Source organism: Harpia harpyja, chromosome 11, assembly GCF_026419915.1.
Source record: "Harpia harpyja isolate bHarHar1 chromosome 11, bHarHar1 primary haplotype, whole genome shotgun sequence".
In the NCBI taxonomy this organism is placed as follows: Eukaryota; Metazoa; Chordata; class Aves; order Accipitriformes; family Accipitridae; genus Harpia; species Harpia harpyja.
Window position 1 is genome coordinate 25,300,907 of NC_068950.1, and position 13,218 is coordinate 25,314,124.

The 13,218-nt window shown below is 39.2% G+C and overlaps 1 protein-coding gene across 2 annotated transcripts in view; it reads left to right on the forward strand.

Moving 5' to 3' along the window:
• DPYD (dihydropyrimidine dehydrogenase) overlaps positions 1-13,218 on the forward strand; it is a 368,019-nt gene that overhangs the window by 174,774 nt on the left and 180,027 nt on the right. For both annotated transcript variants that reach the window (XM_052801600.1, XM_052801601.1), the window contains one exon: positions 9,747-9,931. In XM_052801600.1, the coding sequence (XP_052657560.1) occupies positions 9,747-9,931 (185 nt within the window). The remainder of the gene's footprint in view (positions 1-9,746; positions 9,932-13,218) is intronic.

Sequence of the window (13,218 nt, forward strand, 5' to 3'; positions counted from 1 at the left end):
TTCTGACACTAGGTTAGATTTAAAGAGTTCAGGCACATACATCAGATGTGCCTCAAAAGTAAAAAACACTGACTCAGCAGAAGACAGATTGATAAAATGAATAGATCTTCAGCCTGGAGATGCTCATCAACATTAGCAGGTTCTGAAAGCCTTAGTGATCGATGTGCCTACCTCTCCAGGGCATGGTCATGCCAGCCAATTAACCCATGACATGTTGTCATGGTCCTTTGGGTAGAAATGCTCTGACAGAGGACGTGGCAAGTGCCTCAGAGTGCACGTCACCAGAAAATTTGGTAATTAGATGCTGGTTCTGCCATTGCAAGGGGAATTTCAAAATTTCTTAGCATAATGTGGTTTTGTGAATCTTTTCAATCAAGGAAAATCATAAATCTAAAATAATCTAAGCAGAGTCTAGTAGCATTTGTGGTCATACCTCAGACATATAAAATGTATGACTTCTCACATCTGCATTTTCTGTGTATGCCTCATAGATAATGAAGTTAAAGAAATGAGTTTTCTGATAGTAAGATTTTCTAGAGTTACTGGTAAAATTATACAAAAAGTGTACTCAATTCATAGGAAGACAAAACATTAGTTAATGAAAATAAATTATAGGTCCCATTCAAGAATTTTAGAATATAGCCGCTAGCAGAGTTGTCTGTAATCTGAATGAGCTACTCGGTGCTTCCTGTTCACCAGTCCAGTTGTATATAAAGTTAAACCATCATATAGCCATGAGAAGAGTGTAAACGCTCCTACAGTAAAAAAGAAGGATCGACCTGGTTCCCTGAGGAACATGTGAAGTTAATTCCAGGAGCATTCCTAGCTTGTGTGTGTTACTATTCCTTTGGGATAGGTTCACGCAGCTTAGGCTGTTATCTAGACAGCAGCTGCACCCAGCTACGTACAGTGCTAATTACTCAGGGCTGCCTCCTGCCCTGCAGTTGCCTTCTGCTCTAAAGGACACAGGAGGTACAGCCTACGTCTCTTTGAGAGAACAGGCTCCCATTCCACTTGGAGATGTATTGCTGTACAAAGAGTCTGGCATCTGTGTTGGTCATGTTTTAGGGCTCAGTCTAACCTCCAGGAAGCAGGGAGAAGATTAAGATTTTTTTTTAATCTTTAGGAGATTCATGAACTATTCCAGTGGTGGAGTTGACTGAGAATTTTAGAAAGTTTTGTTGTTGTTGTTGTTTTTAAAACCCTCTGTTTAAGTTTTTTGGAAGGTTTTCTAGAACCTCATGTGGTAAATCAAATATTAGCCTATGCAATCAGTATGTTTTGTTGTGATTCATAGACCCTGTGATAAAGGAGTGATTCTGTTTTCTCCCACATTAAAAACTGCTTCAGCTAAGAGGTTGAACTTACTGTGTTGCTTAGCCATAATACTGTGCCAGTCTTGTATCTCCTAGTACACATTCACTGTCTAAATTAGTTGTTGTGAGGTTTTTAAATAGGAACATAAAATAGGAGGGGAAAAAAGTCATGCAGTGAGCTGATCATGAAAGAAGAGAGTCATTTACCTTGGGGGTGAGCAATACACCTCATTTTCACACTGTATTTTTGGTGAAACTGCTGTTAGAATAGCAATCAAATAACAAGGAAAAAGGCAAGGCATTTGTTTTGGATGTTGTGAAAGTGAAAAGAAACTAAGACATGAGGAAATAAAGTGTTTATTTTGAGCATACCATTTCAGTTGCTTTTAAATCTCTCTTTTTTGACTAAGCTGTCTTAATGAAAGTCAAATTTGCTTTTCACCATTGAGCTGGATTACAACCAAATCTCCAGGCTACCTCGACATACATAACAAAAAGAAATTAAAAAAAAAAAACCCAAACCAACAAAAGCATCTTATCTTCTTAGTGTTTTTTTTTTTTTTTTAAAAGGAAGTGCATTTTTGTATTCAAGAGAGAGAGAGATTCAAGCATTCTCCACCGAAAGATGGAGATGAAAATACTGGAGGTACTTAAAACTGGACAATGCCATGAGCAAACCGATCTGACTTGGAACTTGATCTAACTTTGAAGAAGGGGATGGTCTAGGTGACCTCCAGAGGGCCCTTCTAGTCTGAATTATTCTATGACTGAATGACTCAGATGCAGGTTGAATAAATGAGTTAATTGTTGCTCTGCAAAAAGCTCTATCAATTGACTTAATTCATAAGGCACCTCAGGGAACTGCAAATGCAGTATTGATAAGGGCTAAGCTAGCAGGATATGTCCTATTTGTTATTAATATTGTTAAATGCTGATGCTACTGATAGAAGAATAAAGAAAATACTATGAAAACCAGAGGGATTAAAATCAGACTTAGGTCCAGTTCAGCAAAGTCTTCAGGGCAGCCTTGATGCTCATGTTTTAAAGTTTTGTTTAACAAGACATAAGCATGTGGGTGACTGCTGTTGTGAGCAGAAATAGCTCATAGGTTAGAAAGCTTTTTCTAGTCTATTATCCTCAACATGGTGTTTCTTATTCTTGCACGTTAACTGTTAAATTTGCAACTGAAATTCCATGTGCTCACAGTAGGTATTTAGTCTTTTTTGTTTTGTTAAAATAAAATGCTGATTGTGTTTTTAAGCAACAGTTCTAGTAAGTATTCATTCTCCCATTGGGAATCATATAAATGCATCATTAATTAAAAAAAATGGACTCCTAAGTCCATTTTATGCTCGGGAAGTTGCTAATAGACAAAACAGGAGAGTTGCCTTCTAGACTATTTTAAGAACATTACCACTTTACTGAAACCAGTAAAAAAAAACCCCAACAAATTGTTCAAATCAAACTACTGCAGATGGAGTAAGAAAAATGTTTTGCTCCTTGTTGAAAAAAAAGATTTTGCAAGCACAAGCTTCTTTTTTTACTGCATAGCTTGCCAAAGCCTTCAAGCCATCATAACTGACCCACATAAAGAGCTGTGAGAGAATTTTGTACCTTTCCTCGTGTTCCTGCTCTTTTGCTTGGTTTGTTATTTTGGAGGCCTATGACATATTAGTGATTTACTGAAATATCTTCTGTCACCATACCAAATTGCAACTACTCAATATATACAAATGTAATTCTGTGTACTCCCTATCACTGCATACAGCCTCAACATCCATCTTAACACCAGTCCAGTTGGTTTTAAAGTCTAAACATTGAACAACCATTTTCTTATCTATTTTGTTCTGTTAAGCAAAAGGGAACAATATTTTTGGACTGCAAAATTTTGCACTGGAACAAATGTCCTTGCTCTGATCTATTTTCCTGAATTTCTGAGGAGAAACAATGGAGAAATTATGGAAAATAGTACACTTGTTCAAAACACACTACAAAATGCAGTGCAGGACAGGGGACTGAGGCAGGATAGGGGACTGGCAATGTAAGTTTAGTTCAACACTCTCTTTAGCAGGCAGCGGTAAAGAGTAAGTATTCCCATTTACCAGAACACTGAATCTTAGCATGATAATGTCGTATAATGTATTATGCTGTACGTTTATTTTCCTGGAGAGACAAAAAAGTGGCATGCAAAATGTATTGGGTTTGCATGGCAAGGTTTTGGTAGCGGGGAGGGCTACAGGGGTGGCTTCTGTGACAAGGTGCCAGAAGCTTCCCCTGTGTCTGACAGAGCCAGTGCCAGCCAGCTCCAAGGCGGACCCGCTGCTGGCCAAGGCTGAGCCCATCAGCGATGGTGGTAGTGCCTCTGGGGTAACATATTTAAGAAGGGGGAAGAAAACTGCAGCCAAAGAGAGGAGTGAGAATATGTGAGAGAAACAACTCTGCAGACCCCCAGGTCAGTGAAGAAGGAGGGGGAGGAGATGCTCCAGGCACCAGAGCAGAGATTCCCCTGCAGCCCGTGGGGAAGACCACGGTGAGGCAGGCTGTCCCCCTGCAGCCCATGGAGGTCCACGGTGGAGCAGATATCCACCTGCAGCCCAGGGAGGACCCCACGCTGGAGCAGGTGGATGCCCGAAGGAGGCTGTGACCCCGTGGGAACCCCGCGCTGGAGCAGGGTCCTGGCAGGACCTGTGGATGTGTGGAGAGAGGAGCCCACACTGGAGCAGGTTTGCTGGCAGGACTTGTGACCCTGTGGGGGAGCTGCACTGGAGCAGTCTGTACCTGAAGGTCTGCACAGCATGGAAGGGACCCATGCTGGAGCAGTTCATGAAGAACTGCAGCCTGTGGGAAGGACTCACAATGGAGAAGTTCATGGAGAACTGTCTCCTGTGGGAGGGACCCCACACTGGAGCAGGGGAAGAGTGCGAGTAGTCCTCCCCAAGGAGGAAGGAGCGGCAGAGACAACATGTGATGCACTGACCTCATCTCCCATTCCCCATTCCCTGTGCCGCTGCGGAAGAAGGAGGTAGAGAATTCAGGAGAGAAGTTGGGCTCATGAAGAAGGGAGGGGTGGGGGGAAGGTGTTTTAAGATTTGGTTTTATTTCTTATTATCCTAGTCTGATTTGATTGGTAATAAATTAAATTAATTTTTTTCCCCAAGTTGGGTCTGTTTTGCCCATGATGGTAATTGCTGAGTGTCCTTATCTCGACCCATGAGCCTTTCATTATATTTTCTCTCCACTGTCCAGCTGAGGAGGGGGAGTGATAGAGCAGCTTTGGTGGGCACCTGGCGTCCATCCAGGGTCAACCCACCACACAAAAATATCCAAGCCAACTCCAAATACTGCCTTTGCAAAAACCCCCAGAAACAGTAGGCTATTAGTGAGCAAAAATATGTTTTATTAAATCTTTGGTAGAAGCTAGGTATTGCATGGTAACTGAAGGGCAAAATTTTATTTCACATTTCTGGGAATCAGTCACAACTTTCAGATACTGTGCTTTTACTTTTAGTATGATGGTCATCTCGCTTGGAAACTGCAGCAGCAAACCCCAGAAGGCTTCCTAGAGTATAACTACTGTCCCCCCAGTATAGTTCAACGTACAGCAAAGATAAATTTGCCCAAGTAGTTTCCAATTTTATTATTTAACCCACTCCTAATTAATATTTATTTCTATAGATTGAGAAGCATTTGCTAGGGAAAAAGCTTGCAGAGCTCTGAGCTCCTAAGTGAAAAATATTTTAGTTTTCCTTTGTACAAATCCAGAACTTGAGAAGCTACAGAAGCCAGTGAACCTGCAAGGAGTGTTGAGTTTCTTCACGCAAACTGCTCAGACAGCTAGGTAACTTCAGCCTCAAAGCATTGAAGCCTTGACTTATCTAATGAAAGACTAGGAGGAAGGAAGAGAGGTGGCTGTGATGTCCCAGCTGGGAATGCCCACAGGGGTGACCTGGTGTCTCCCGGGTAGCAGAACATCTGCCTCACACGCCCAGAATAGACTTTTAGGCACCAGACTTTTTAAAAAATTGTTATATAAAACTGAAATTTATATAGATTCCTAGTGAAATAGGTAGGAGTTTTCCTGCTGAGTCACTTGGAATAGGATTTTTCTCCACAAATAGGTTTACTGCATGAGTTTGAGTGCAGCAGTTCCACACCCTGAAATGATTACCAATTTCCAATACGTAAAAGTGGTGGGCTTCATGATGACTTCTAACACCCTGTTAACTTAGAGCAGGAATTCTGCTCTTTCACCTGATAGGCATCAGTACACATTTGCTTGCTGGTGACAGGCAGAAAACGAAATCAGTACCAGCTTGCAGCAGGAGCCTCTCCTAGCATACCTGGACTCAGCTTTATCCAGTCAAACCACTTTTTAATCCTGGTTCAGTACACTAGTGGGGCAGAGACTGGGGGAAGCATGATTGTGCCTTTCTTTATTTGCCGGGCATTTAGACTGGGCAGTGTCAGCAGTTAATCAGTCTATCAGTGCATGTGACAGCTGTAGTTTTACATTTGAGATTAAGAAAGTTACAGTATATTTGTATTTTTCTGAAGTATTGCTACTATTCACTGTAAAGGGATTCTGTAAGATGGATATCAAAAATAACATTAATGAGCTACTAAAGCTAAAATTACAGGAACTTATGAAATTGGTTAAACATAAAAACCATTAAACTGTTTATTGAAGCTTCACAGATATACTGCAGCTAATGAGCATTTCTGCTATTTAAGTAAGCCCAAATTGAACACACATTACATGGATACATAATTAGTCATGGCAGTCAAACACACACAGACTCACTTTTAAAGCTTTATTTGAGGAATCTTTTCCATTTGATTTGTTTTGTTAATTAAAATATTTTTTCTGTATTCACTTATATTTTAATATTGTTTTTGCAAGTGCTATAATTTGCTGCTGCTTTTCCATTTATGTTTGTTTGCTCTCTGAATATAGCAAATTTGGAATATATATTCAGAACTGTCCTTTGTTTGGTGTTATTTGTGTTAGCATCACTTGATAGCATCAGAACAATTCAATTGTACGTTGTCTTTCATCCAGAAGGATCTTTTCAAATTATATATAATATCTCACCAGCATATGGAGGAGAAGGCAGCACAGCCACAGGATTGTACTTTTAATTTTCAAGAGCAAAGCTATGTTAGTTTCAAACTTTAAAGGATGTGAGGATGCAGGAATTTAAAAGACACTCTTTTCTTTACCCCTGTCCCAAATCATGCACCAACAAAAACATGTGCTATCTAGTTTGCTTATTGTTCAGTGTCAAACAGCGAATCAGGGAACTGACAGTTGGGGTCACCTCCTTTCAAGCTCAGGTTTGGCTCTTAGACCCTCTCTCACCCCTTACAGGGGCAGAGAAGGGACTTCCCTTTGTGAAGACCAAAGTTCTTCCCCTTCTTTATGCAGGTGGTCTAGGAGGTGGTCCCTTCAGCCTCACAGTTGCCCCGGGTACCAGATCCAAATTGTGAGGACGTTAGGAACTCTTATATAAGATGCTTTTAAATCATGCCCTTATTTTTACTTAACCTAAATCTTGGAGATTATAAAGACAGAAGGAAATAGCTGCTGGATACCATGTCAACCTTGCCACCAGGGAAACAGTCTTTCCCAATTTTAAAAATACTGATCAGGCAGACAAATCTCCAGGCCCTGGGGAGATGTTTCAGGTGAAAGTATGTTGGGCATTCTTTGCACTCAAAAACCTTCTGGTATAATTATGTCCAGGCAGGTATTTTAGCACAAAACAATCCAAAGATAGATTTGAGAAACGTAATAGATCCAGGATAACAGAGGTAATACCCTATTTTTCCACAGGATGAAATAAGTAGTCAGAACTTCCAGTTTTACATCATTTCTTCTGAAAAACTACATCTCTGATAGCACGTTGCCCTCTAACACCTTTACTGTGGTTCAGTCCTGTCTCAGAGAAACAAAAGTCATCTATTAAATCCCCGATACCAAATCCTGCAGCACCGAGTTTTCCCCTGGGTTTTTTCCAAACATGTCTTTACAAGCCTGTACGTATTTAGCTTGCGAGAACTGTCTAGACCACATGCTGAGATGGTACCACTGCATGCAATAAGTTATCCTATATATGACAAATATAAGACAATCAAAAGCTTTCTTGAAGTACAGACAATCTGGGACATAAAGAGAAAGTTAATGTTTTGATTCTTAATAAATTGGCTATCAGCCATTATCAGCACTTTCCTTTTTAAAAAAAGATACCAAAAAAACCCCAAACGCAAACAAACAAACCAAAACCTCATTTTCCAGACTGAAAAATATCTCAGTCTGAAGGTTGTGTTTGGTGTGATCTTTCAGTAATTTAAGTATTTTTGAAGGAAACCATTTCGTAAGTTTTTGATGCTGTTACTATGCAAATATAATTTTTGCCAATTTAAGCCACAAGTATACGCAGGGTGGGAGGGATTGTGCAAGCAATAGGTCTTGAAGATAAATTAAATACTTCTAATAGGAGAACCTGCTACAGTTTTTCAGCTTAAAACTGTCATCTGTGATTCTGGCTTCTGAACCAGTTGCAAAAAAATACTTTGGATTTGAGTCCTCTGGGTATATGTTTGTGTATGCCAAGGGTGAGGAGGAGAGCATAGGTGGGACAAGTAGGTGACAATGTTTGTGCCTTGCTTCCTATTTTATTATTTTGCCCCTAATTATAAACAGCCCCTGCTTTGAAATACACTTCTAATATATGATTTGGAGGTGAAGGGAGATACAGAGTCTGGGAAGAAAATTCCATCATGATGATGTGCAAGAAAGATGCATTTGAAGCTTGCTGTATACTCAGGCATGCGCTGGGGCAATACTGTGACTTTGCCCTTGTACTGGAGAAATATTCTTGTCTTATACTGGCAGGTTTCTCTTTTACATATATGACAGCACAACTACATCAGTTTAATTGACCTTGGCAATCTGCATCTGCTAGTGGTATGTCCCTGAGGGACATTGCAATTTTAAGCTGCATTTTATTGCAGAATCTTCAGTTCCTGTAGACAAAGGTATATAAAACTCCCTCATTTTGATATATGCCATCAACATTTGCTAAAAATGTGATTCTCTTCGTGAAGCTACTTTGAAGTGTCTTTGCGATTATAATAAAATAATTTAAAAATGCAGAATAAAAATCATGTTAATATAGAGCAGGAATATTTTTTCCTGAGCATTTATGTGTATTTAATGCCATTTGTATAATGCCATGCAGTATAAAAAATTACTTTTTTATTTTCACATCTACTTTTTTTTTAAGGACAATAATAGTTCATGTGCAGAAAGCCTATATGTGCTGTTTACTGACATGAAAAAAATTAGGATAACTTAATGAATGCTCTAAAAAACCATCAGAAATTGCAGTGAAAAAGATACAAAATCTATTGTCTTTATGTAAGCATTTCATTTTGATTGTGTTTTTATGGTTTTATTCTTAATATACGTAACAAGTTTCAAAGTGAGCCCTACTTTCAGGATGTTCTGAGTTTAAATATTGTCAGGATGGTTTTGACTTTATTGAAACATATCTTTTTCAGAATTAAATTTCTTTAAAACCAACACACTTTGTCAAAGCCAAATCTTTGGTAGCATAACATTTCCTGGTGGGAAAATGTTCCATCTGAAAATTTTCAGTCAGGTTTAATAATGACCTGTCAGAAAGTAGCAGAGTATCATTTCTGTTGTGAGGGTTAATGAATGTGGGAAGTAAATTATGGAGATCTAAATGAATTTCTAGAAATTGTATCAGAAACATTCTTTTTTGTCAAAAATCGTATGCTGCATATTAAGTTGCACAAAGGATAGGTTACTCAAGAGAAAAACATGTTGATATGGTAAGTGTAGTACAAAGCTATGGGCAGAGGAGGAGGAAGAAAATTTATTTTTCCTTTCTTAATATTGTTCATTAATAAGATTTTCAGAAGTGCTGGACTTTTTCCCTGGGAGATGAATGATGCCAGTGAGAATGACTTTGTGAATCCCAGCTTCTGGGATATGCAGTGTGTTCTCAGGGAGTGACCAGAAGAACATTAGCACTGATTATTTCTTGAGCCTGCGTCGAGTCAGTCACTTCTTGTGACACTTGTGTACGTTTATTTTGTACAGAAGTCTGGCTTTGCAGGCACACAGGAACTGGTTACTTTTCTGATGCTACCAAACTGTGGTTCCATATAGTGTATGCTGTTTTTCTGTCTGAGTCCTGTTCGTAATTACATACCTCCACTAGCTCAACAAAAGTGTTTATGTATGTAAAAAAACTTTTCATTTTTACTGTAAATTTACATTTAAGTAAGTGAAAGAACTTGGAACTGCTTTTCTAATTGTTATCAGTGTATATCTGACAGATTCTAGCAACAGTGTTTTCTTTCTTCTTTTAACATATTTGTCCTCCACTTTAATTACAGTCAGAGAGGCCATGACACCTATCAAGTTTAACAGATGGGGTCTTCCTGAAGTAGATCTGGAAACTATGCAAACAAGTGAACCCTGGGTTTTTGCAGGGGGTGACATTGGTGGTCTTGCTAACACTACAGTGGAATCAGTAAATGATGGAAAACAAGCTTCCTGGTACATGCACAGATACATACAGGTGATTTTTTTAAAAGTATTTTTCTCTTTCCCATTTCTATCTGGTTTTAGATACTTTAAAAAAATAATTTCATTGTGGTTTAGATTAAATGTACAAGTTTTGAGAAACTAATACCTAGATTATCTGGTGATTTGAACATTACAGATTCATTCAGCTTGGATCACATGCTTGAGTTTGGGTAGTTGAACCCAGCTTTCTTACATTATCTTAACACTGAAATCCAAGCAACATTTTCTTGGCCCCAGCTCTGAATTATGCTCAAGGGTAGGAAGCCTCCCTGCACAATACACAGTGCAAGTAGAAGTCCTAATTGGGTAATTGCGGAAAAGAAGTGAGCCCATCAGTATTAAAACATAAAATCTCCCAATAGTGCATAAACTAAAAATTAAATATTGCCAATGTTGTTACATAGGGAAGACATTTTTAGTGTACTAACAGTTTACAGAGTACTCATATTACCTACACTGGAACCAAAGTTTGCTCTAATGAGGCTGATAAACTAGACACAAGAACCCGACAAAAAATCAACACGGAATGCACAGAGGAAAATAATGCAAAGGAGAATTTACCTGAGAAATGTGAGTTTAAGGGTTATAGAACAGGGGTTCAAAAACCTGGTAACTGCATGTTCCCTTTTGGTGCTCCTTACATGTTGATGACTGAGCACCTCTGCCCTAATTTTTCTAGTAAAAGAAAGAGCACAAAGTCTAGAGGAGCTGCAGAGGAACCTTCAGAGACAGGAGACACAGCCTGTCTGGAGAACCAGCTGACAAAGAGTGCGTTCATAGTGCAAGGAACTTTTTAGAAACATGGTACATGATTCATTCTCCCACAAAAAGAGGTTTGAACAACTGAAGTTGGGACTGTAACAGCTCGATGTCTTTCTCCCCCATCCATCTGCTCAAAGCCTCTCTGATTGCATGTTTGTGCAATTTCATGCTGTTGGGGTCTGATTTCACTTCCTAAAAATACTTCAACTGAAAGCTTGTTGTTAGTATCTGTGCATATTTTTTCTCACTTGTTCCAAAGCACTGTTTGTGTCCTGCCTTCTTAGACCCTATGAAAACGCAGAGTGTGAAACATCTTTAATCCCTGACCTGCTTGCTTAATTTCTCAGTGCACTGTGAATTTGGGTAACTGTGAGAGGGGGAGAGAGGGGTATCTCCTCTTTGTCTCCTTCCTCTTTAACCTCTAGAAATACATCACTTAAAAACCTTCCTTTATCATCTTGCTTCCTCCTCAAAGCTTGCTTTTTTTTCCCTTCTGGAATGTATTTAATACTTTGGGAAAAATCTGAATAGTCATGGATTGAGAATTAGAATTTTAAATCAAGCAGGCTTGTGATATTAGAGCATTTCCGTGACCCTTTGTAGGTTTCAAGGCAGCTTATTCAACCTTACAGTCTCACCAGGAAGCTAATGGGAAAGCCTTACAGCAATCTTCACAGGAAAGTTTCCAAATGTCAAGTGTCACCTTTCCAGCTGTTAGATGAATGGGTTGCCCAGGGGCATTTATTTGGATGTGCAGCCCTTGTAAAATCTGGTTGCTGTGGTTCAGAGTGCTGTAATTTGGCAATTTACTTCACCAGTGTTTGGACCTGGTAGAAATTTTAGTGACTGGAGGAGAGTTTGTTTTCTAAAGAAGTTGTTTAGAGAAGGATTGTATTACCCTGATGTTTATAGGGGTAGGTATGTACATGTGTGCGTGCCTTTGTGTGCATGCGCGTGCACGTGTTCAATTCACAGCCCTGTATTCTGGAAATTTCCAATATCAAGTGACAAAACACCCTCACACACTACCTTATTTTCTCTCTACTGTGAGATTCTAAGGCAAGCAACCTTCCTGTCATCTGAGTGTCTGAATTGAGTACACATAAAATTTTAAATAAATACATTGATACCATCTATCCATTTGCATTTCAGTTATAGGAATAGGTAGCCATTTCCAAAATCACCAACTATCTCAGCACCAGGATCTACCAATAATGCCATCAGCCTTTAGCAAAATAAAACTATTCCATGGGATTTCTCAAGCAACCCAAGCCCATGTCAAAGACTGAAACTCAAAACCACCATCCTGACTACTTGCAGAATGCACTGTTTGAATGGCACGCTGCTTGTATCCCAACCTACTCCAGGCAAAAGGCTAAGCAAACAGATGGGCCTGATATGTGCCCTGAAACTCCAATCGCTGCAAGCTCTGGCACATGGTCAAGTGAAGCAGGAGATCCAGACTCAAGGACTCTCCAGCAGAAATGCCTTATGTTCAAAACTGCGAGTTATTTACAGAAGCTTCTTGGCTGCTCTTATGCTGGAAACTTTCCATCATTAGTTGCCTAAATATCTCCTGCCTCTTAACATATTCCTCCCACTGTATGAAGCATGGGTTCATATCAGAAATTGTTGCCTGCAGCTGTGTCAGGTTAGTTTCTATAAACATGACCAGTCAAAGCCTAACTAAGGATAGTTGTAGTAGAACCTGTTAGAAGATATAGTCAGTCTTCCTAGAACTGTTCTTTGCAAGTCATTAGAGATCCAAACAGAATCAGCCTAATTCATGCAACTATTATTCACAACTTTTTTTTCAGGATTCAACCTTTTTTGTTATTCCGTGGATGATGTAAAAATTTCTGTAAAATAATCTTGGTGATTTATTTAGTTTGGGGATTGTAATGGCCCTCACTTTTGTCCAACAGTGACTTTATGATCTTGTGTAGAAGCAATATAGGCTGCTGTTCTCTTCTGTGCCTCAGTTACCATTCATTTCTTTTCAATTAGTGAATGGGATTTAATAATGTAATAGTTATATTCAGGGTAATTCACAATTATTGCAGGGCTAACTTCTGATTTTCTATGCATGCCTTGAGAGCAAAGACAGCTCTCGCATCGCGATTCTTCCAGTATTTTCTTCCTGGACCACTGTGCCAGCCTTAAAGCTTCACTCCTGCTCTATTCATATGCTTAGCCGTGGAGCGTTTTCCCATACGTGGCACTCAAGCTGTCTTCTTCTTCTCCTCACTAAAATCCCTCTTAAAAAGTGACTTTTTCTCTCTGGTTCACAATAAGTTTTCTTTTATCTAAATCTATTTTTTCTTTACAGTAATCTTCCCAGTATGGACACTTTCTTTTATATTTTTCTTAGACTGAAATGTACATGATACACTTATAGAAGGGAGAGCTGGATCCTAACTGATATAAACTGCACTTCACTAAGATGCTATTCAATACGAATCTTGAGCACATCACTGTGCTATTTTGAACCAGTGTTGTATATTTGCTATTTTTTCT